Source organism: Geotrypetes seraphini, chromosome 3, assembly GCF_902459505.1.
Source record: "Geotrypetes seraphini chromosome 3, aGeoSer1.1, whole genome shotgun sequence".
Taxonomy (NCBI): Eukaryota; Metazoa; Chordata; class Amphibia; order Gymnophiona; family Dermophiidae; genus Geotrypetes; species Geotrypetes seraphini.
The window spans coordinates 260,802,520-260,826,424 of NC_047086.1; the positions used below are offsets into that span (position 1 = coordinate 260,802,520).

The 23,905-nt window shown below is 44.8% G+C and overlaps 1 protein-coding gene across 2 annotated transcripts in view; it reads right to left on the reverse strand.

Annotated features, from left to right (window-relative positions):
- Positions 1-23,905, reverse strand: part of RIOX1 (ribosomal oxygenase 1) — a 368,994-nt gene that overhangs the window by 222,208 nt on the left and 122,881 nt on the right. For both annotated transcript variants that reach the window (XM_033936262.1, XM_033936263.1), the window contains exon 4: positions 1,638-1,737. In XM_033936262.1, coding sequence (XP_033792153.1) covers positions 1,638-1,737 — 100 coding nt within the window. The remainder of the gene's footprint in view (positions 1-1,637; positions 1,738-23,905) is intronic.

A 23,905-nucleotide genomic window follows, 5' to 3' on the forward strand; every position in this document is an offset into this window, starting at 1 on the left:
AATGGTGAGGGGTGTTTCATAAGTCTTATGAAAAAAGAATCCCTCTCGAATGACCTGTAAAAAACAGAGGCCTATGGTTATCAGGTCCCAACAGGGTTAATACAGTTGGAACCAAGATTTGATTGCTCATTTTTTCCAACTGTGTAAGAAGATTTAGCCGTTGGTGGACAGTTGAGTAGAGACTTAATTGTAGGGTCAGAAAAGTCCTCAATTGAATTAGACTGAAAGCTTGAAGGATATGAAGGATTCAGTGAAGAAATGCATTGAGAAGTGGTACCGCAGGACCTGGTAGCCATGTACTTAGGTCAGACCGGTACCAAGGGAGTGAATACTGAGTTAAGCAATGTAGATGCATCCACAAGAAAAAAAAACACCGGTACCGCTGGTTTTCATGCTGGTACCATTGGTGTCATGGCTTGCCCCAAAGAGGATGCACATCTTGAGATCAAGGCTAGCCAGAGGATGGTTGTCGATTGGTCAGCGATCAAGAGACATTACATTACATTAGTGATTTCTATTCCGCCATTACCTTGCGGTTCAAGGCGGATTACATAAGGAGTTATCTGGACATTTCCCATGGTATTATGGAGTGGAGCGGGTTGCTATTGGGGATTGAGATGATTCTTGCTGTGTTAGTTTGTCTTTAAGGATTTCTTGAATAGCAATGCAAAGTGACTTGTGACACCAGTTTGGAAGCTGGTGCCTCTGAACTGGCTTACCAAGATGGAGTGATGTCTCTCCTGAGGTCAGTGTCAATGTTGACGTCTTCAATGATGAAGATATCTGATCGATGCACATGCTGGTGCCGAATAGTCTTTCCTGTTGAAGTTTCCGGCTGATTATCGATGCACAAGTTTTAACCGGTGTTCTGGGCAAAAGGGAAGAAAAGTTGGCTGTGGTAACTTTTAGCAGTCTCTCTTCCTTTTTTTGCCCATTTAGCGGCCTGAAAGAAAAAAATGGTCAAAGACCAAGTCAGCCAAAGCGATGGTTGAGGAAAAAATGAAGGTCTCATCGGCTGGAGCCCTCAAGGAAAAATTGTTTCAAAAGAAATAAACATAAATTAAGAAAAAACGCGTGAGTGGGAAGGCAATGGCAAAAAACTAAACATTCAGAAACACGACTTCTTAGCTCCACAGAAAACTAAGAAATGAGGAACTGCGAGCCTGTATTGAGCGGGAAGGCATTCGCACATGCATGATGTGGGTAGTTCGAAAACTTTCTTAAGTTCTTAAAGTGGCGATGCACTTTTAAAGCTATCCGTACTGGCGCTCCATGGATAACGTCACCCACGTGACACTATGCTACCTGCTAGCCCTGGGATAAAGTTGAACTTTGATCTTCACATCATGTTATTAAGGGAGAAGACAGACCTCAGATAACTTTTCTTTGATCTCTACAGCAGATTCCTGGTAAAGAACCCCCTGATTTAGGGATTCACTGAAATATACAGCTTGACCATGAATATCTAAACTTTTGCACACATATTCATGAACCCTGACCAGATCTTGCAGGCAAATCTTTTTATCTTAGGTGCAACAAACAAAACAAGGGGGTGCCCTCTGAAGTCATGCATTCAGAAGACATGAATATTTGATATTAGTAGTGACCAATAAATATTACATTACAAGTCATCCTACCTCTCGTAGAATCCTATTAAACTCTGCAGTAGAAAACAAGCCTTTGTAGTACTCGAGGTTGTATCGGCGGATTAGTGCTGGTCGCTTCTCCCAAATCTGACTGCCATAGATCATTGTTAAAAAGAAAGAATGATTAGCAAGTGGTTAGTTTGAGCCTCTGAGAAAAATAGTATTTTCCATCACAAATATATTAACACTCACTCTTCAAAGAAGCAGGAATCAAACTAGAAGAAGAGACAGTTATTACACAATAGAATTTAACAGTTCATTTTCTTGCACTACACCCAGGAAAGTTGGCAAGTTTTTCACTTCGCTCTGCATAGGGAGTTACCATGAAGATAGCAACACAAAATGAACACATATGAGGAAGGTAATTCTCAAACTCCCTGCAGTCCTATACCAAGGCTCAGACATTTTGTACCACAAGGCCCTGCAAGCATATTTTCAAAAGGAAAATTCCCCCAGTTTCCATTTGAAAATCAGAAGCACTGGGTATCCATACACCTTGCATGTGAAAAGCATGGAAGTTAAAGCATACAAGGAATTTCAAAATGAAATTCATATACAGCACAGTTACTTACTGTAACAGGTGTTATCTAGGGACAGCAGGCAGCTATTCTCACATATGGGTGACATTATTGACGGAGCCCGGATGCGGACGCCTTGCAAGCAGACTTGCTTGAAGAAACTCAAAGTTTCGAGTTGCCCGCAACACACATGCGCAAGTGCCTTCCCGCCCAGTGCAGGGTGCATCTCCGCAGTTCAGATAGCTAGCAGAGAAGCCAACCAGGGGAGGTGGGTGGGTTGTTAGAATAGCTGCCTGCTGTCCCTGGATAATACCTTTTACGGTAAGTAACTGTGCTTTATCCCATGACAAGCAGGCAGGTATTCTCACATATGGGTGACCTCCAAGCTAACCAGAATGGGATGGTGGGAGTGTTGGCAATTTAGGAGAATAAATTTTGTAATACTGTTTGGCCAAACTGTCCATCCCGTCTGGAGAAAGTATCCAGACAATAGTGAGAAGTGAAGGTATGAACCGAGGACCAAGTAGCAGCTCTACAAATTTCCTCAATAGGTGTAGATCTGAGGAAAGCTACTGAAGCTGCCATTGCTCTGACTTTATGGGCTGTGACTTTACTGTGAAGGGGTAATCCAGCCTGGCATAGCAGAAAGAGATACAAGCCACCATCCAGTTGGAGATGGTACGCTTAGAAATAGGATGGCCCAACTTATTTGGATAAAAGGAAACAAAAAGTTGAGGAGCAGTTCTGTGTGGATTGGTGCATTCCAAGTAGAAGGCCAAAGCACATTTACAGTCCAGAGTATGAAGAGCTGATTCTCAGGGATGAGAATGAGGCCTTGGAAAAAACACTGGAAGTACGATGGATTGGTTGAGATGAAATTCCGAGACCACTTTAGGTAGGAATTTAGGATGAGTACGATGGAACACCGTGAATGGTGGGTCAGTAACTAAAGCCTGCAGTTCACTGACTCTTCGAGTGGAAGTGAGGGCTATGAGAAACACCACTTTCCAAGTGAGATACTTCAGCTGAGCCTTATCAATTGGTTCAAATGCAGGCTTCATGAGTTGAGTAAGGACAACATTGAGGTCCCAAATCACAGGAGGCGGTTTGAGAGGAGGGTTAATATTGAAGAGTCCTTTCATGAATTTGGAAACCACTGGATGAGAAGAGAGAGGGGTTTCCCTTCAATAGGCTGATGGAAAGCCGCAATTGCACTGAGATGGACTCAGATAGATGTAAACTTGAGGCCAGAATTGGATAAGTGCAACAGGTAATCCAAAACAGAAGATAAGGAGGAATGTTGAGGCTCCGTATGATGAGAAAAACACCACGTAGAAAATCTAGTCCACTTTTGGCAATAGCATTGTCTAGTGGTAGGCTTTCTAGAAGATTCTAAGATATCTCTTACAGATTGAGAAAACTGAAGAGGAGTTACATTGAAAGGTACCAAGCTGTCAGGTGTAGAGACTCCATGTTGGGATGAAGCAGAGATCCTGTGTAAGCAGAGAAGGAAAAACTGGTAGAAGGTATGGCTCCCTGGTGCTGAGTTGAAGTAGAAGGGAGTACACCAAGGTTGTCCTGGCCACCGAGGAGTGATTAGAATCATGGTGACATGATCGTTCTTCAACTTGACCAGAGTCTTCAGAATGAGAGGGAATGGAAGGAATGCGTAGAGGAAGAGATTCGTCCATTCCAGAAGAAAAGCATCTGCCTCGAGGCAGTGAGGAGAGTATATCCTGGAGCAGAACTGAGGCAGTTTGAATTTGTGGGGAGCCACAAAGAGGTCTATCTGAGGGGTTCCCCATTGTGAAAAAATGTGGTGAAGAGGCGAGGAATGGAGAGTCCATTCGTGAGGTTGCAGAAGATGACTCAAGTTGTCTGCCAAGCAATTCTTCGCCCCTTGAATGTAGACAGCTTTGAGGAAGGTGTTGTGGCGGATTGCCCAGTCCCAAACCTCCAGAACCTCTTGACAAGGGAGGCAGACCCTGTCCCTCCTTGTTTGTTGACATAATACATGGCGACTTGGTTGTCCATCCGGATGAGGACTACCTGGTTGCGAAGAAGATGTTGAAAAGCGTTGAGAGCCTTGAAAATCGCTCTGAGTTCCAACAGATTTATGTGACATTGACAATCCGTACTGGTCCAGTGGCCTTGAGTACGGAGACCATCGAGATGAGCGCCCCAAGTGTAGGTCGAACAGTCTGTCGTAAGGACCTTCTGATGAGGAGGCGTTTGAAAAAGCAAGCCTCTGGAAATATTGGAAGAGAGCATCCACCAACGGAGAGACTTCTTGAATGAAGGAGTGACTGAAATGTGTCTAGAAGGAGGGTCGCAAACTTGCGTCCATTGAGATGCCAGGGTCCACTGAGGAATTCTGAGGTGAAGTCTGGCAAAAGGAGTCACGTATACTGTGGAGGCCATGTGACCCAGAAATACTGTGTCTCACTGAGATGGAAGAGCGGGAAGACACTGTAAGACAGAGTTGAAGAAGAGCTTCCACACGTTGTTGTGAAAGGAATGCTTTGAGTTGGACAGTGTACAGAACAGCTCCAATGAATTGTAGATTCTGTGAGGGCTGAAGGTGAGATTTGGGAAAGTTGATTACGAATCCCAAACTTTGTAGGAACCAGGTAGTCCATTGGGTCGCTACAATAACCCTTTGATGAGCCAGTCGACGAGGTAGGGAAAAACCTGAAGACCATGGTTCCTTAGAGCTGTTGCTACTACTACAAGGCACTTGGTGAACACTCTGGGAGACGAGGCCAGGCCGAAGGGTAGTACTCTGTATTGATAATGCAGATTCCCCACCCGAAATCTGAGATATTGATGGGAGGCCGGATGAATGGGGATACGAGTGTAGGCCTGCTTGAGATCCAGAGAACATAACAAGTCATTCTGCTCGAGAAAGGGATAAAGAGATGCCAGGGACAACATTCAAAAATTTTTTTTGACTTAAAATTTGTTGAGAGCCCTGAGATCCAGAATGGGGCGCAGATCGCCCATCTTCTTCGGAACAAGGAAGTAATAGGAGTAAAACTCCCTGTTCTGCTGTTCCAAGGGAACTGGTTCGATGGCATGGAGAGAAAGCAGAGCTTGAGCTTCCTGAAGAAGAAGGGCGGTCTGGGATGGATTGGAAGGATACTCTCTTGGAGGAAGCTCTGGTGGAACCTGAGTGAAATGAAGAGAGTATCCTTCCCTGATGATGGTAAGCACCAAGAGGTCGGATGTAATTATCGTCCATTGGTTGTAAAAATGATGGAGACGACCTTCTATAGGGGGAAAAGGAGACAAAGACAGAACGGTGGAGGTTATGCTCTGTTGTAAACAGCCAAAAACGCTGAGAAGCTTTAGGTGCAGCAGAAGATTGGGGTTTCTGTTGCTTCTGAGGTTGCAGTTTTTTCAGAGGAGGGTGAGTATAAGGAGCTGGCTTTGGAGCAAAACGCCTTTGATAGATAAGAGCAGGGCGTGCAGGCTTGGCAGGAGCTGGCTTTGGCTTAGGTCTGACTATAGAAGCAAATGATTTTTCATTGTCAGACAATTTCTTGGTGGCTGCCTCCATGGATTCATCAAAGAGGTCATTGCCCTCACAAGGAATGTTAGCGTCCATGTCAATGGTACGAAGCCAGGCAAGACGACGCATAGCTACACAGCAAGCAGCCGCTCGGGCAGATAACTCGAAACCATCATAAGATGATTGGAGGAGATGTAGACTTAATTGAGAGAAAGAAGCAATGACTTCCTGAAACTCAAAATGCATTTGGGTATCCAAATAATTCAAAAACTTTGGTAGAAGAGAAAGAAGAAATTCAAAGTAAGTGATGAAATGAAAATTATAATTGAGGACTTTAGAGGACATCATAGCATTCTGGTAGATGCGATGTACGAATTTGTCCATAGTTTTCCCTTCCCTTCCAGGAGGGATGGTGGCGTAAACCTTGGAAGGATGGGACCTTTTCAAGGAGGACTCGACAAGCAGGGATTGATGAGACAACTGAGAGTTGTCAAACCCTTTGTGATGCACAGTCTTGTATCTAGAGTCCAATTTCCCTGGAACAGCCGGTATGGAAAAAGGTGTTTCCATGCAACGACCAAAAGTCTGATTCAAAAGCTTATGAAATGGAAGCTTAAGAGACTATGCCAGAGGTTGAGGAAGATGCATGACTTCGAGATACTCCTTAGAATATTTGGAGCCAGTATCCAATTGAATTTCCAAGTCTACAGCCATCTGTCGCAGGAAAGACAAGAAAGATAGCTGATCTGACAATGCTTTGCCTCGAGAAGGACTCAAGGACGTCGAGGCAGCCTGTGTCGAAGAAGCTTCGGCAGGGAAAAAGGCATCAAAGAAACCTGGTGACTTGGGCGAGGCAATCGAGACCGGAACATCCACGAGGTCCGGCATCGGAGACCTCAAACGAGGAGTCAGTGGTCTGGTCGAGGTTGGAGTAGATAGAGGCTTCGAGGAAGATGGTCTGTCATGAGAAGAAGAACTATGCCTGGAAGGATGCCTAGATGAAGGCCTCGAATGTCGGTGAGAACTGTGTCTGGAACCAGATCTCGAGGATCGAGGAGATTTTGCCTCGGAGACATAGGCAGCCGATGCCGATGTATGAATAGGATTAGAGGCTGTAGATCAAAGCTCCAGAGGCTTGGTGGAGGAACCTTGATGCACTCTCAAAGACTCTGCTCCTTGTTTAGAGTGTGAGGATTCTCGTCGAGGCAATCGCAAAGAATCTGCTCCTTGCTTTACGTGCTTGGATGGCAGCCCAGACACTCGCAGAGACTCTGCTCCCTGCAAAGAATGTGTAAGTTTAGACTGGGGCAAAGAAAGTGGCTCGACCTCGCAGGAGTCTACTGAATGCCCAGGCTGGATAAGAGGAAGCAGTTTGGGTCCCATGTTAGTAAGGAACTGAATAAACTGCTTCTCTAACATGGTCTGGAAAGAAGCCGGCAAGGATGGATCCGCGTCTGAAACCGGACCACCTGCTATGGCTGGAGGTTCCTTCGAGGTAGTGTGAGTGTGCTTCGACTTGGGAGTCTTAGACACTTTAATCACCACCGGCGGAACTAACTGCTGAGCTATCTGACCTGAGGAAACAGGGGAAGATACATCAGATGACGTTGAAGCAAGAGCCGCTGCAAACGACGAAGGTCTGATGAGGCTCGAGGTGGAAGTAGCAGGCGCAGGAGCCTCAGTGGGAGTCGAGGCCGAAGACGCCTTCGAAGTCGAGGGATCAGTAGGAGACTCCATCTCGAAGAGCTTGTCCACCAAAATGCAACGACGCTTGAAAGCACGAGGCTAAAGTGTTTGGCAAGGCAGGCATGACCTAGGATGATGTTTTGGGCCAAGGCACTTGAGGAAGTGTCCGTGAGGGTCCATAAGAGAGATCGCGCACTGACACTTGCTACACCTCTTGAAGCCCGTAGCATGCCGGGACATAGAAGGAAAAATAGCCACCGCAAAATCGAAGCCCTCGGGCTGCGGCCGAGCGGCCTGTCCCGGAAAACAAACAGAATTTTTTTTTAAACTAAAATAAAAGAAATAAACTAAAAACAGCGATTCATGAGGAAAAAAAAACACAAACCGCGGTCGAGAGAAGGCACAAAGGAACAAAGTTAAACGCAGAGAATCAGAGAAGGACCTCTCGGCTCCACGGAAAACTGAGAACTGAGGAGATGCACCCTGCGCTGGGCGGGAAGGCACTTGCGCATGCGTGGTGCGGGCGACTCGAAACTTCGAGTTTCATCAAGCAAGTCTGCTTGCGAGGCATCCGCATCCGGGCTCCGTCGATGACATCACCCATATGTGAGAATACCTGCCTGCTTGTCCTGGGATAACGTATTTTTTGCTCCCTAAGATGCAACTGACCATAGATTTAGAGGAGGAAAACAAGAAAAAAACATTCTGAAATTGTGCACCCAGCCTCCCTCACTCCTTGTCAGGCTCTGCACCCAATCCTACACTCAGGCTCTGTACCCTACCCCACACTCAGGCTCTGTACCCTGTCCCCCCTTCTCTGCCAGGCTCTGTACCCTGTGTCCTACTGCCCTGAAAGGTAAACTGCCCCTCCCTCACCTCTAGTGGTAGGCTGTGACAGGAGGGATCCGTCCCAGCCCACTAACAATTTTTTCCTCTCCTTCCCCCCCGGTACCCTTTTAAAACATACACACCCACGACCACCTGCCTTTCCTGTTAAAACACCCACCCACCCTACAGTACCTTTTCTTTTTTATTGAAATGCAAGATATCAGAGATGTTAATTTCCAAAAGCTAACATTTAATAAATACAAAATAAAATACTTTTTTCTACCTTTGTGGTTTGAACACTTTTTTTTTTTTTTTTGGGGGGGGGGAATTTACTTTGACTCCATGTGTCTCTTTTCTGTTTTTATCTATTTCTTCTGTTTGTGTAGGGTCTCCTGTCCCTCTGACATTTCTTCTATTCCCAGGTCCACCATTCTTGTTCCTTCTGCACCCTTATTTGCCCTACCCAGCATCTTCCTTCTCTGTCCCTGTCCTACCTCCATGTTCCCATCTGCCCCGTTTCCAGCATTGTCCCTCAGTGTCCTAATCTCCTCCATTTTCCAGCATTGCCTCTATGTTCCACTGTTCCTGCCCTCTCCCTGTCTACCATTGATAGTCTGCATCCCTGACCCTGCGATCCCTCCTTGCCCAGCATCTCTCTACTATGTTCTTATCTCTCCCCATGTTTAGCTTTTCCCGTCTCTTCCCTTCTTCTAAAGATCCCCTCCCATCTCACCTCACCTCAAGGCTACATATCTTCCTGGCCTGCCCCCCCTCCCCCACCGATGCTGGCATCTTTTACCCTCTTTCCCTCTTCCAATGCAGTCCCTTTCTTTCCTTTCCATCTGCTCTACCTCATCCTCATGTTTCTCCTTACTACTCTGGCAGCAGCGATTGCATGCAATCTTACCCACAGTACCTTTTTAAATGTCCCTTAAGCCTGGTGGTCCAGCGGTGTATGGGGCAGCAGGAGCATGCTTTCTGCGCTGTTACCTGGGCCTGCCCCACTTTCTGAATGATTGCAGTCAGTTCTCGCAAGTCCCGTGAGAACTGATGCTGCTATTCAGAAAGTGAGGTGGGCCCAGGCAACAGCGCAGAAAGCACGCTCCAGCCGGCCCATACACCGTCAGACCACAAGGCTTAAGGGGCATTTATAAAGGTACTGTGGGGCAGGGGTGTTTTAGAAGGAAGGAAGGGTGGGGATGTTTTAAAAGGAAGGGCCGACAGGCAGGCCGTGTTTTTAAAGGGCGGGCGGTGTTTTAAAAAGGTACCGGGAAGGGGGGTTTGTCTTCGCTCCATAAGACGCACCCATTTTTCGGGGGTGGAAGAAGTGCGTCTTATGAAGCGAAAAATACAGTATGTACTTAAAGCAGTGGTCCCCGACACTGTCCTGGAGGACAACTAGGCCAATCGGGTTTTTAGGCTAGCCCTAATGAATATGCATGAGAGAGATTTGCATATAATGGAAGTGAAAGGCATGCAAATCTGCTCTATGCATATTCATTAGGGCTAGCCTGAAAACCCAATTGGTCTGGTGGTCCTCCAGGACAGAGTTGGAGGGCACTGACTTAAAGGATACCTAACCCTTTTAACACAAGTAAAGCAAAGTTACTCACCTGTAAATGTGTTACAGGAGGTGAGGCAGGGCCGCCATCAGGGCAGTACTACCAGTCCTGCATTCAGGGGCCCGGAGGTGACAGGGGGCCCGGGCTCCCCCAGGGTCCTAGAGTGTTCCCTCTAAGGCAGCGGTCTCAAACACGCGGCCCGCGTGTGGCTCTCCAGGTTTTATTTGTGGCCCGCGGTCTGGAGGCGATCATTCTCTTCCTTTTGGAGCAGCAGCCGGCTCGTTCGTTCAAAGCCGTGGGTTGGCGGCTCCTTGCGCTATCCACTCCTGCATCGGAAACCTCTCTGATGTCACACCATCAGAGAGGCTTCAGACGCAGGCGCGGATCTCGCAAGGAGCCGCCACCTGCGGCTTTGAACAAATGAGCCGGCCAGACACGCTGCTGCTCCTGTGGCGTACCAAGGGGGGGGGGGGGCGGTCAACTGTTCTCCTTAGAGTGCGGCTCGTCTAGAGCAGTGGTGCCCAACCTGCTTCCCTTCCCTTCTCACTGCTGCCATCGGGGATCAGGCCGGCACCGTGTCTTTGATCTCCCTGCTTCTCTTCCCTGCGGGGCCGACCAACTCTTGCGGCGGCCCGACGTCAATTATGACGTCGAGAGGACGTTCTGGCTAGCCAATCGCTGCCTGGCTGCCCGGAACGTCCTTTCCGACGTTAGAATTTACGTCAGGCGGCGAGAGTTGATCGGTCCAGTGCAGAAGAGAAGCAGGAAGATTTCAGCCTGTTCCCGATTGCGGCAGCGGCAGCAGCCTATTCCGCGGCGGTGGTGGCATGGGGGAGGCAGGAAGGAAGAAAGAACGAAGGTGGGGGGGGACAGGGAGCCAGAAAAAAAGCAAAAAATGGGGCACGGAGGAAGGAAGGAAGAAAGAAAGAAGGGGGGGACAGGGAACCAGAAACAAAGCAAAAAAATGGGGCACAGAATCAGAGAAAGACAGACATAGAGAAAGAAAGAAAAAGTTGGGGGAGGGAATGAGGTCTGGAGGAGAGGAAGCATACAGGAGGCTGAAAGAAGGGAAGAAATATTGGATGCAAAGTCAGAAGAATAAAGTGCAACCAGATGAAATTACCAAACAAAGGTAGGAAAATGATTTTATTTTCAATTTAGCGATCAAAATGTGTCTGAATTTATATATGCTGTCTATATTTTGCACTATGGCCCCCTTTTACTAAATCGCAATAGTGTTTTTTAGTGCAGGGAGCCTATGAGCGTCGAGAGCAGTGCTGGGCATTTAGCACAGTTCCCTGCGCTAAAAACTGCTATTGTGGTTTAATAAAAAGGATGGGGGGTATATTTGTCTATTTTTGTATGGTTGTTACTGAGGTGACAATGCATAGAGTCATCTGCCTTGACCTCTTTGAAAAAACCCAGAATTGGGGGGGGCGTGGCTTGGAGCATGCAAAATGGTCGCATAGCAACAGAGCTCCCTGAACTCAGACAACTAAAGGAAAGGAAACAGCTGCTAAGAATCGCTCACCTATGTTATAAAAACAAAAAATAACTTCTGAAATGGCTACCACAAGGCAAGGCAAATCGGAGAAGCCGTGCACTTCCGGTGTATCGGCAAAAAGATATAAAGTGACTCCGGTGTCGCCGTCGAGTGTCCCAATCCCGTTGGAAACAGAGGAATTCTCAGATAAAGCAGATATAATGGCAGAGCTATTTAAAATTAAATTAATGCTGACAGACAACGCTGGCAAAATTTCGGAGGTAAAGGAGGAGGTGCTGGGTCTGAGGCAGGAGATCCAGACTGACAGGCAGAGGATGTCTGTGATTGAGGAGAGAATTGAACTGCTGGAAACTGTCACACAAAAGTGTGACAGTGAAAGACAAAATGTAGAAAGCTTGAAAAATCAGCTGATAGATTTGGAGAATCGGGGGAAAAGGAAGAACATCAGAGTGCTTGGACTGATTGAAAATCTTGAAGGGGGAGACACTGTACAGTTTTTAGAGAACTTACTACCTAAACTGTTACAGTTAAACTCCAAGTGGCCGTTGGAGATAGAACGTGCACATAGAATCCCTTCAAAAAAACCAGTGAATCAGAATGGCCCCAGACCCTTGATTTTTAAAGTTTTGAGATACCAGCAAGCTTTAGAAATCCTGAAAGTAGCAAAAGTGAACAAAAATTTAAATTATAAAGGGTCTAAATTGTTATTGGTTCCAGACTTTGCAAAACATACTGCAAACATCAGAAAGCAGTTTCTTATGCTGAGGCAGCAGTTGAAAGAAAAAGGTTACATGTATGGCTTGTACTATCCATCTACAATGCGAATATCTACTGGAAATAAGTCCTGGTATTTTCAAGACCCTGCAAAACTTAAAGAATTTCTATCACAAGAGGAACCGATGTCTACATAAAGGAAAATTGATTAAAGGAAAAAGAGAAAATGGAGAAGACTCATTTTGAAGAGAAGAAAAGAGGGGGGAAAAAAAAAGGAAAACAGAAGGAAAAAAAAAAAAGAAGTGGATTGATACTGGTCCAAGTTATTTTTACTGCATTTTATTGCAGAAGAAGAGCTTTTGACTAATTTTTCAATATTGTGAATTTACTGATACATTTTTAATTTAACAAGAAATTAATTATCTATGAGAGATATTATAAATATAATATATATATTTACCTAACTACTAATTACTAACCATCCTGAATAACAAATGAGGAAATAAATATAGGATATTACATATTTCAAAAGGGATTATTAATAAAATAGGAAATAATTTTAGACTTTTATTAATAAATATGAATATATATATTTTATTCAAATATTTATTTATATTGAATATATTATGATTGATTTTTAAATGAGAATGTTATAAATAAATTGGTTAGATGCTAATATTAGTAATATATTAACACTATGAATGAATATATTTAAATTAACAATGAATATTTAATATACATGGAATTATAGTTAAATTTGAAAATGTTAACAAAATATTAAGATAGGATATATATTACTTTGAAAGGAAGATATATTTATAATTTATATGAATTAATTAAGTATGATTCTTAATATGATATATTTTACCTAGATACTAATTGATATGAAATACAAAAATTATTAAATAATTCTGGGAATTGGGTTTTTTAAAGAAGAGATAATTACTAAGGAGATAAAGATTTTTAAGATACTATTATTTATATGAATAACTTATATGAATGAAAATTTATTTGAATAGTTATATTTGAATTCATTATAGATAATTTTATGTTATTTTCTACAATGAAATATTAATATTAATGATAATAATTATTAATTGAATGATTGAATATGTATGGATAGAAATAATGAAATATTAAATATGTGGGGGAAAAAAGAATAGATGAATTTTGAGAGATATTAATTCAATATGGAGGGATATTAGTTGTCTGGGGGAGGGGGTTTAGGGTCTGCTATACCAATGTGTGTTCCAGATCAGACAATGATTATGGGGGGGAGGGGAGGGAGCATAGAGAGAGGGAGGGGGGTTCACAGTAATAATATATTGATGAGGATTGAAAATGGGATAAATGTAAAATTTGAATTTTTCTTTTATAATCTTATTTTAGGGGGGGGAAAGGGATGGGGGAATTGGATGAATGAATTATATTTACTTAATGTGCTGAGGTCTGGTCATCTTTTTTATTTTAGAAATATTTGTCAAAATTTAATTATAAAATAGATGGATATAAAAATTTATTCTATTAACGTCAATGGTTTAAATCATCCTATTAAGAGAAAGAAAGTACTAACGTTCCTTAAAAAGCAAAATGCGGACATATATTTTATTCAAGAGTCGCACCTTTCTGATATTGAATCTAAAAAGTTATCTGGGGGTTGGATTTCTAAATGCTTCTTTGCACCTGCAATGGGGAAAAAAGCTGGGGTTGCTGTCCTGATAAATAGGAAGTGCAATGCTGATTTCAAATTAATAAACTATGATCCTTTAGGAAGATGGGTGCATATCAAAATGGTTCTGGGAAATACAACCCTGGATTTATTAAATTTATATGCTCCTAATTCGAATCAAATGGAGTTTTTCAAACAAGTTCAACAATTACTGTTACCACTGGCTACTTCTAATTTAATCGTAGCAGGGGATTTCAATGCTGTAATGGATCCAATTTTGGATAAGAGACCAAGTAGAATTATGAAATCGTTAGGTTTAGATAATTTGGTTCAATCTTGTAATTTAGTTGATATATGGCGTATTCTTCATTTTAATGATCAGGAATTCTCTTTTTGTTCTCAGGTCCATAAATCTTTCTCACGAATTGATTATATATTCGTGTCTAATAATATAGCGCAGCGAGTGATGAATGCAGTTATTGATCCCATTATAATTTCAGACCATGCTGGTGTGTGGATTGACTTTAAGAATAATGATATAGTACATTTCGATCCAATTTGGAGATTTGATAATGCTTTACTTGCGGACTCGAACTTTCTGGAAGATTTTAAATAAAAGATGAATGAATTTTTTCAAATAAATAATTCGGACAATATTAATGCTGAGATTTTGTGGGACGCATTTAAAGCAACAATAAGAGGAAATATTATTTCATATTCAGCATTTATCAAAAAACAACTTAAAAGACAATATGTTGATCTGGAAAACCAAATTAAAGTATTAGAAAATAAATTAATTAAGAACTGGGAACATAATACATTACAAAGTTTATTAAAAATAAAAGCGAAATATGAGATTTCTTCTCAATTTGTGAGGAAAGATATCTTCTATAAGCAAGTTCAGTACTATGGTAATTCAAACAAAGCTGGAAGATTATTAGCTAATTTTCTTAAAGCAAAAAAAGGAAATCTAAGATTATTGCAATTAAAGATACACAAGGCAACACACACACTAACACCAAAGATATTTTAATACAATTTCTTGATTTTTATAAAGATTTATATTCTTCTGAATCTTATGAAAATAAAGAACAAGAGGGATTAAATTTCTTAAACTCATTTATTGGACCAAATGTTCCGGATCATATAAAACGAAGTTTAGAAGATCCTATATCTTTAAAAGAAATAGAATCAGCATTGAAGTCTCTTATAGTTGGATCCGCTCCGGGTGGTGATGGATATACTATTGAATTCTATAAAACATTTCAAAATATCATCTTACCATATTTATTAAATTTGTATCAATATCAGATAAATAATGGGAATATATCAGGTACTATTGATTCGGTAATTATTGTCTTACCAAAACCAAACAAGGATCCTACCTTGGTTTCAAACTACAGGCCTATCTCTTTATTAAATGTAGATGGTAAGTTGATTGCTAAAGTATTAGCAATAAGATTGGCAAAAGCTCTTCCTTTTATTATTGATGTACACCAAACAGGATTTATTGCTAAAAGACACTCATCAAACAATACTAGATTAGCATTCCACTCTTTAAATTTAGTGAAAAATATGAATGATCCAGCTTTTATGCTATCTTTAGATGCAGAAAAAGCATTTGATAGAGTGGAATGGAGTTATATGTATCAAGCTCTGGAATGGTTTGGAATAGGCCCCGGTTTTATTAAAATGATTCAGACATTGTATAGCTCTCCTGGTGCAAGATTATATATTAATAACAATTTATCAGATAATAATAATAATAATAACTTTATTCTTGTATACCGCAATACCATGGAAGTTCAATGCGGTTAACAATAGAAGAGACTGTACATTTACAGCGATGATACATATTACAGTGTTGTTACATTTACAGAGATGTTACATAAATAGCAGTATTAAAAAGGCATATACTAAAGAAGAGACTGTACGTATACAGCGATGTTACATGTTATAGCGGTGGTACATTTACAGTGATGTTGAATGTGAGGCAATGAAAAGGCAGGGCAGTTAGGTAAAACGGAGATAGAGAAAGAGAGGCCATAGTGGCTTGGGAGGGGGGCGTAGTCAGAGGGAATGGAGGGATGTCGAGGTCAGGAGGGTGCAGGGAAGGAGGGAAGGCAGCGTTAGCGGAATTTGTCGAAGAGGTAGGTTTTTAGTGACTTCCTGAACAGGTGGTAGGGCGGGGAGTTGGAGATGAGGGCGGTAAGGCAATTGTTCCATTTGCCCGCTTGGAATGCTAGGGTTCTATCAATGAATCTCTTGTAGAGGCAGCCTTTTAGGGAGGGAAAGGTGAATAGGTGGGCGTTTCGTGTGCGGGAGGGGCCTGCTATTTCAAGGTGCTCAGACAAGTAGATTGGGGAAGATCCTGTTAGAGTTTTGAAACAGAGGCAGGCGAACTTAAAGATGATCCTTGCCTCTACTGGAAGCCAATGGAGTTTGGTGTAGTAGGGGCTAACATGGTCGTATTTTTGAGATCATAGATGAGGCGGACGGCCGCATTTTGGACTGTTCTAAGACGTTTGATGGTATTTTTATAGGATCCCAGGTAAATAATGTTGCAGTAGTCTAATATGCTTAATACCAGAGATTGAACGAGTAGACGGAAGGCTTGGTGGTCGAAGTAGCGTTTGATGGTGCGCAGTTTCCAGAGGGTACAGAAACATTTTTTCACCTGGGCACTGGTATGGTCATCGAAGGTTAGGGTGCGGTCCAGGATGACTCCAAGGATTTTTATGGTGGGTAAGATAGGGTAATCTAGCCCATTCAGTCTGAGGGAAGTGTTTGTTAATTTGTGGTTGGGACTCGCTAGGAAGATTTTGGTTTTTTCAGAGTTCAATTTTAATTTGAGTTTTGAGGTCCACAGTTCTAACTTGGTGAGGATAGATGCGATGAGTTTTTCCGTTTCTAGAGTGAGTGAGGTAATGGGAACAATGATGGTGATGTCATCTGCATATATGAACGATTTTAGGTTAGAGTTTGCTAGGCTTCGTGCCAGAGGGGTCAAGTAAATATTGAATAGGGAGGGGGATAGGGGAGAGCCTTGTGGGACTCCACAAGGGTTACGCCAGTGGTGGGAGAAGGCTCCATTACTGTGGACCTGGTAGGTACGGATAGATTTAACTTGTGTAGGGGAGTTAGACAAGGATGTCCTTTGTCCCCCTTACTTTTTGATATTGTTTTAGAACCCTTATTAATTGCAATTAATCAAACTAAGGAGATAAAGGGAATCCCATTTTCTTACTGGGAATTTAAACTTTCTGCATATGCAGATGATATATTATTATATTTAAGAGAACCGGGGAATACTGTTCCAAGTTTACTTAATCTTCTAGAGAAATTTGGGAAATTTTCCGGATATAAAATTAATTGGAGTAAATCGGAAATTCTTCCAATTAATGTTCACTGTACCAAAGGATTATTTGATTCATATTCATTTATTTGGAAAGAAGAAGGATTAAAATATTTAGGTATTATTATCAAAAATACAATTGAAGATACAGTAAAAGAAAATGAAAAACTTTTATTAAAAAAAATAACAGAAATGTGTGAATCCTTTACATCTTTCTTGGTGGGGAAGAGTCCAAACAATTAAAATGATGATATTGCCTGTGGTTTGTTATCAAATGAGTATGATACCAATATTTTTTCAGGGGTCATTTTATAAAAAGTTAAACAATATTCTTACAAAATTTGTTTGGTTTGGGAAAAGACCCAGAATTGCTTTAGTATCTTTACAAAGATCAATTGTGGAGGGAGGGGTAAATTTTCCAAATTTTTATAGGTACCATCAAGCCTATATTCTAAGACAGGGTATGTATTGGATCCTCCCAGATCTCATGGAGAATGTACCAGATTGGCTATATCTAGAATGGCGGCTCCTGTTCCCACTACATCCAGAACATCTAATTAATATAAACATGCCAAGAAGATATAAGGATAACAGAATTTTATTGGATACTTGGAAGACGTTAAGATATGTTAGTAATCTATCACCAGAACCAATTGCTAAATCATTAAATCAATCAATTTGGGTAAACTCCAGGATTAAGATTGGTGGATACAAAATTGTCTGGAAACAATGGATAATTGCAGGTATACGAACATTGAATGATGTTATTTCAGAAGGAGCAATGCTTAGTTTTTCACAATTGCAACATAAATTTGGATTAAATAAAACACAATATTTTAAATGGTTGCAATTGAAGCAAGCTATTCAGGCAGGGTTCCCTGAATGGAAAGCTCTTAATATTCAATATAGTCTGCAGGTTCTATGTTTCCAGGCGGATTTTTTGGGTCACCAAGCCGCAAAATGGTATAAATTGTTAAATGGATTTTTTAACAAAAAAAAGAAAACTGGACTTAGGGATATTTGGAGTATTGAGATTGGTCAGACAATTTCTGAATATCAATGGCCACGATTTTGGTCCTCACCCCCTCCAGTATTTCCCTAACTCAATCCTTTTCCCCCATCATGTGCTCTCCTTTTATTTATCCCCTCCTTCCATCATCTGCCCTCTTCTCTCTCCCCACTTCCATCATCTGCCCTCTTCTCTCTCCCCACTTCCATCATCTGCCCCTTCTCCCCACTTCCATCATCTGCCCCTTCTCTCTCTTTCCCCCCACTTCCATCATCTGCCTTCTTCTCTCTCTTTCCCCCACTTCCATCATCTGTCCCCTTCTCTCAATCTCTCCATCCACCACAGGCCCATCTTTCTCCCTCACCTTTCCAATTTTGGCAACAAGATCGGCAAGGCCCCTGCTCCGCGACGGCTTTCAGCGGCATCGGTGTCCCCCCTTCTGCGACGGCACTCAGCGGCATCGGCGCCCCTGCCCCGCAACAGCACCAAGTTTGGCCTCCTTCTCCCGGCATCAGCAGAACTTCAGATCGGCAACAGGTGCTCAGTCAAAAGCTTCCCCTGACTCAGCTTCCTGTTTCCGCCCAGGCAGTTCAGTCAGGGGAAGCTTTTGACTGAGCATCTGTTGCTGATCTGAAGTTCTGCTGATGCCGGGAGTAGGAGGCCAAACTTGAGTACTGTCGTGGGGCAGGGGGGGCACTGATGCTGCTGAGTGCCATCGCAGCCCAGGAATTTTCCGGACCTGTCCGGCTCTGCACCCCCCCCCCTAAGGCTGCACCTGGGGCGGGGCAGGGTGCCCCCCCACCCCCCCTTGGTACACCCCCCCACCCCCCCTTGGTACGCCACTGACTCCCACTAACAGTTAATTTCTGCTCAATATCGTATTATACTATAAACTATGGCCAAAAATAGCCAACTGGAATCAAACAGATAATGCAAACATCATAAACTGCAAAACCCAGGAAAATCCTGAAACATGGACACAGCCTGAAGATCAGAAGGGGCACGCACTCCACCCCCCCCCCCCCCCGGGAACCCGCACCAACCCTTAAACCCAACAAAGGGGAATACGCATGAAATTCTTAGTGAGGCTGGTCAAAGACAGAAATCCAGTTTACCAGTTACTGAAGAGGCGACCTGCGAATCAGACAAAAAACAGATGGGCGGGCATTCAGCTTCCAAAGAAGATCTACAAGAAGGAAGATTAGCAGAGGTAAGAAACCTAATCTTTCATTCTTGTACAATCTCTCTGGAAGCTAAACGGATGAGACGTATCAAAGCAGTCCCCAAAACTCAGGGGGGGGGGGCCCGATGAGCCCGCCACAAGAACAGAAGCACCAAAGGCCGTATCACCCGTAGCCGCCACATCAAGCCTGTAAAACCTGGAATAGGTATGAAGGGAAGCTCATGTGGCCTCCCGACAATTCTCCTCAGGAGAGACCGCATGAGATTCAGCCCACGAGGAAGCCATTCCTCTAGTAGAGTGAGCCTTCACCCCAAGGGGAGACTTCTTCACTGCCACTTAGGCCGAGGAAATAGCCGCTTGTATCCAACTCGAAATAGTAGTCTTGGAAGCAGGCCAACCCCAACGCGCAGGGCCCGCTAGGACAAACAGATGGTCCGACAGACGGAATCGGTAGTGGTCTCTGGGTATCTCAAAAGAAGATACCGGATATTCAGAGACCGCAGAACATGGTCCCGAGACTTGGAACCCGAAGGAACAAAGGCCAGCAACCGAACTTCATGGTTGATGTGGAAAGAAGAAACCACTTTCGGAAGAAAAGAAGGCACAGTCCTCAAAATCACTGCCGACTCCATGATGCAGAGAAAAGGATCTCTGTACGACAAAGCCTGAAGCTCCGACACTCGCCGTGCCGAAGTGACCACTACCAGGAAGACGGTCTTAATGGTAAGATCTTTCAGAGAGATCTCATCCAGGGGTTCATAGGACGGACGAGTCAGGGAGCGTAGGACCAAATTCAGGCTCCATGAAGGGCAAGGCAGTCGCAAGGGAGGCCCCAGCCTCCCTGCCCCCCCCGCAAGAACCGGACAACATCCAGGTGAGAAGCCAGAGAATCCTTGAACAAAGAGGGACCCAAACAGGAGAATCTCGCAATTTGAACATGTAGAGTAGAGACTGCCAGACCCTTCCTGAGGCCATCCTGCAGGAAGTCCAGAACATGAGCCACTGGCAGAACCAAAGGGTCCACCTGGAGCCCAACACACCAAGTCTGAAAACACCTCCAGGCTTTCGCGTAGGCCGAGACTGTCGATTTCCGCTTGCTCTGTAGGAGCATGGCGATAACCGCAGAGGAATATCACCTGGTCGTCAAGGCTACCTGCTCAAGCACCAGGCCATAGGTCCAAAGCAGTCCAGATCTTGAAGTGCAAATGGACTCTATATGAGGAACCGCCGATGGCAAGGAAGATGCAGACTGCTCCCGGAGCTCAACCTCACAAGGTCTGCGTACCAAGGTTGTCTGGGCCAGTCCAGAGCCACAAGACCCCTGTGCGAAGACACCCGGCACAAAACGCGCCCTATCATGGGCCATGGGGGGAAAGACGTACAGAAGTCCTCCTGTGGGCTAAGGGTGAACCAGAGTATCGAGTCTGACGCTGCCGACCTCTCGGCAGCTGAAGAATCTGTCCACCTTCCTGTTCACTGAGGACGCCATCAGATCGAAGGTGGGATGCCTCCAGCAGTGCACTAAGGTCTCGAAAGCCAACCCGGACAGGGACCATTCTCCCTGGTCCAGAGTCTGACGACTGAGGAAGTCTGCCTGAATGTTGTCGATACAGGCCACATGAGCTGCAGATATAATCCCAGAGATGACGCTCCGCCCATCCAAAGAGCATCCGAGCCTCCAATCCCAGCCAGGGACTCCTCATGCCCCCTTGACGGTTGACACAGGCAACAGCCGTCGCATTGGCCAAGAACACATGACAGTCGTCCTGTGGAGATTCACTTGGAACCGAAGCAGAGCTAACCGGATCGCTCGTAGCTCCAGCCGATTGATCGACCATCGGCTCTCTCCGACGCAGACCGCTCCCCATCCAGCGGCCCTGTACCGGGACGGACATGCAAACTGCTACCTAACCAGACTCTCTCATCCTTAGTCAGTGTTACTCAATCCAAGACCCGCAGAGGAAGCCCTGTGGACAGAGTGACTGGGTTCAACCACCACAACATACTGCTGCGCGCCGCTGCCAACCAAGGCAGCTGCATCCCCAGTGCATCTCTCTGGGGATTCCACCTCAACAGAAGTGAAAACTGAAGAGGGCGCAGGTGAGCTCTCGCCCACAGAATTACGTCTATGGTTGCCATCATGAGACCCAACACCTGCAGGTACTGCCATGCCGGCGGAGCCGGGACCGCCAACATGTCCCAAATCACATTCCTGAGTTTCAGATTTCTGGATTCTAGAAGAAACGCCCGGTTCAAACCCGTGTTAAACCAGATACCCAGGTACTCCAATTCCTGGGTCGGCACGAGGCGACTCTTCTTCAAATTGATCACACATCCGAGACATTCCAGCAAAGACACCACTTGGTGAACCACCAAGCGGCCCTGCTCCCACGAGGGAGCTCTGATCAGCCAGTCGGCGAGGTACGGATGCACTAACACACCCAGAGATCGCAGATGGGCAACCACCACCACCATGAACTCGGTAAAGGTTCTGGGCGCTGATGCCAAACTGAAAGGAAGCACTGCCAACTGGAATTGCCTCCTTAGAACACGAAACCTCAGGAACCTCCGATGTTCTGGGAAAATCGGAATGTGGAGATACACTTCTGTGAGATCCAAGGAAGCCAAACACTCCCCGGGTGCCACTGCTGCTAACAGAACGCACAGATTCCATGCGGAAACGCGGAACTCGCAAGAATGTATGCACTGCTATGAGGTCCAGAACTGGTCTGCAATCAACAGAGTCCTTCTTTGGCACGACGAAATAAATCGAGTATCTCCCGGAGCCCAAATCACCTTGTGGCACTGACTCTATAGCTGCCAGATCTAGCAACCAGTGCACCGTAGCGCACACCTTGCCAGCTCTATCTGGATTGCCCTCGGGAGAGGACATGAAGTCTGCCGCCAGCCGGAAGAATTGCAGTCGAAAACCTTCCCTGAGTACCTCTAGAACCCACTGGTCCGAGGTTATCTTCAGCCATTCCGTAAGGCCGACAGCCTCCCCCCAATTCAGGGAGGCCTCACCAGAGCCCTAGCATCATAATTTTCTTTTGGAAGGGATCGAAGGTTGAGAGTTGGGAGGCTGCGGGTTGCTCTACTTCCAAAGAGAGGTCTATAGGAGGCTCCGAAATGCTGTCCCACCCCAGGGGTTCTGGCGTACTGCGAGGTCCTCCGGAAGGGATGAAAATTCGGCCGTCCTGATGCCCTGGACAGACAAGAACTAGGGCCAGGAAGCACCTAAGGCTTACGGTCCTGCACACTCGCCATAAGGTCATCCAAACCCTGGCTAAATAAGAGCGAACCTTTGAATGGCAGCGTGCTCAGAGTAGCCTTGGATGAAGAATCACCTGACCACTGGCAAATCCAAAACATTCTCCTAGCAGAAACTGAATAAGCACCCAGCTTAGAAAAAACCTTCAAAATATCATAGAGATTTAGTATGACATGCCCAGGCCACAAAGGAAGTGACCGCTGCAGTTAGCACCCCCGTCGCAACAGAATCAAAAAGACGCTTCAAGACAAAATCCAGCCTACGGTCCTGGACATCTGTCAGGACCACCCTCCATCCGAGGGCAAGGAGGTACAATTAGTGATCTGAGCCACCACCGAATCCACCCTTGGCGGGACTAGGCATTTGGAAAATTCCGAAGCCATGAGATACAATTTAGCCATGGCCCTAGCGCACTCAATGGGACCCTCTGGGGCCCCCCAAACTCCAAGAGCATTTCTGCCGAGTCTTCATGATCTGGAAATGCAGCGGAGAGTGGGCGTGTAGAACACATGATCAAACACTCTGCCTGAACTGCAGGGTCTGATTCAAGTCCCAATGTCCGCAAGGATTCAGAGATAAAATCAGAAAGACAACTGGACTTAGCCTGCGCACCATCTGATACTCACCCACATCATGAGAATCAGCGTTCTGGGAATCCCCGAGAACCGCTAGGGTAGTCACACAGCGGGACCCACCGAATCGCCGTGCAACAGCAACGACCTAGAAATTGGCACAGGTACCACAACATTAGTAGGAAGTCGCTGCTGATGTTCAGGTGAACCAGCACGGATCAGACTGACATGCTGGAATCCAAAGGCTGTACAGACTGCCGCTCCGCAGTCTGAAAGGGAGACACAGGCATAGCCCACTTTCTCATGAAAGCCTGAGACATCATATGCACAAATTCCGGCGGAAATTAGTCCTCAGCGGCCTGAGTTGATTAGCGGGACTCAGATTTGAAATTCGATGAGACTTTCCCTGGAACTGCGCTTGCGTTTTTGCGAAAACACCCTCCTTGCACAATTGCGGCATCCCAGACGCTGGAATCGCGACTCTGGCAGCAACAGAGGAAAGCAGGTCCTCTCCGGAGGAGGAAAGTGCAGAATCCACACACTGGTTATGCCCCTGATGGGCCGCAGCACACAGAATATGCGGCTGCGCAAACACAAGCCATCCTGTCCTGAGGTGGCCATCTGTGAAGTTTGGAGCAAAAACGAAGCTTCTAAGTCCAAAAAATATAGTTTTAAAAACTTTAAAGAAAATCCAAGATTGCCACCACGGGTGCCAAATTTGACAGAAAAACGGCTGTTAAAAATGCAGGAAAATGCTAAATACAGCGATTTTAGGATTTTACAGGTGGGGGGGACCAGGGCATGCAGGGAAACCCCCTAAAACCCCGATTTGAGGACCCCCCAAATCGGCAAACTCTGTGACTCACAGACACCACAA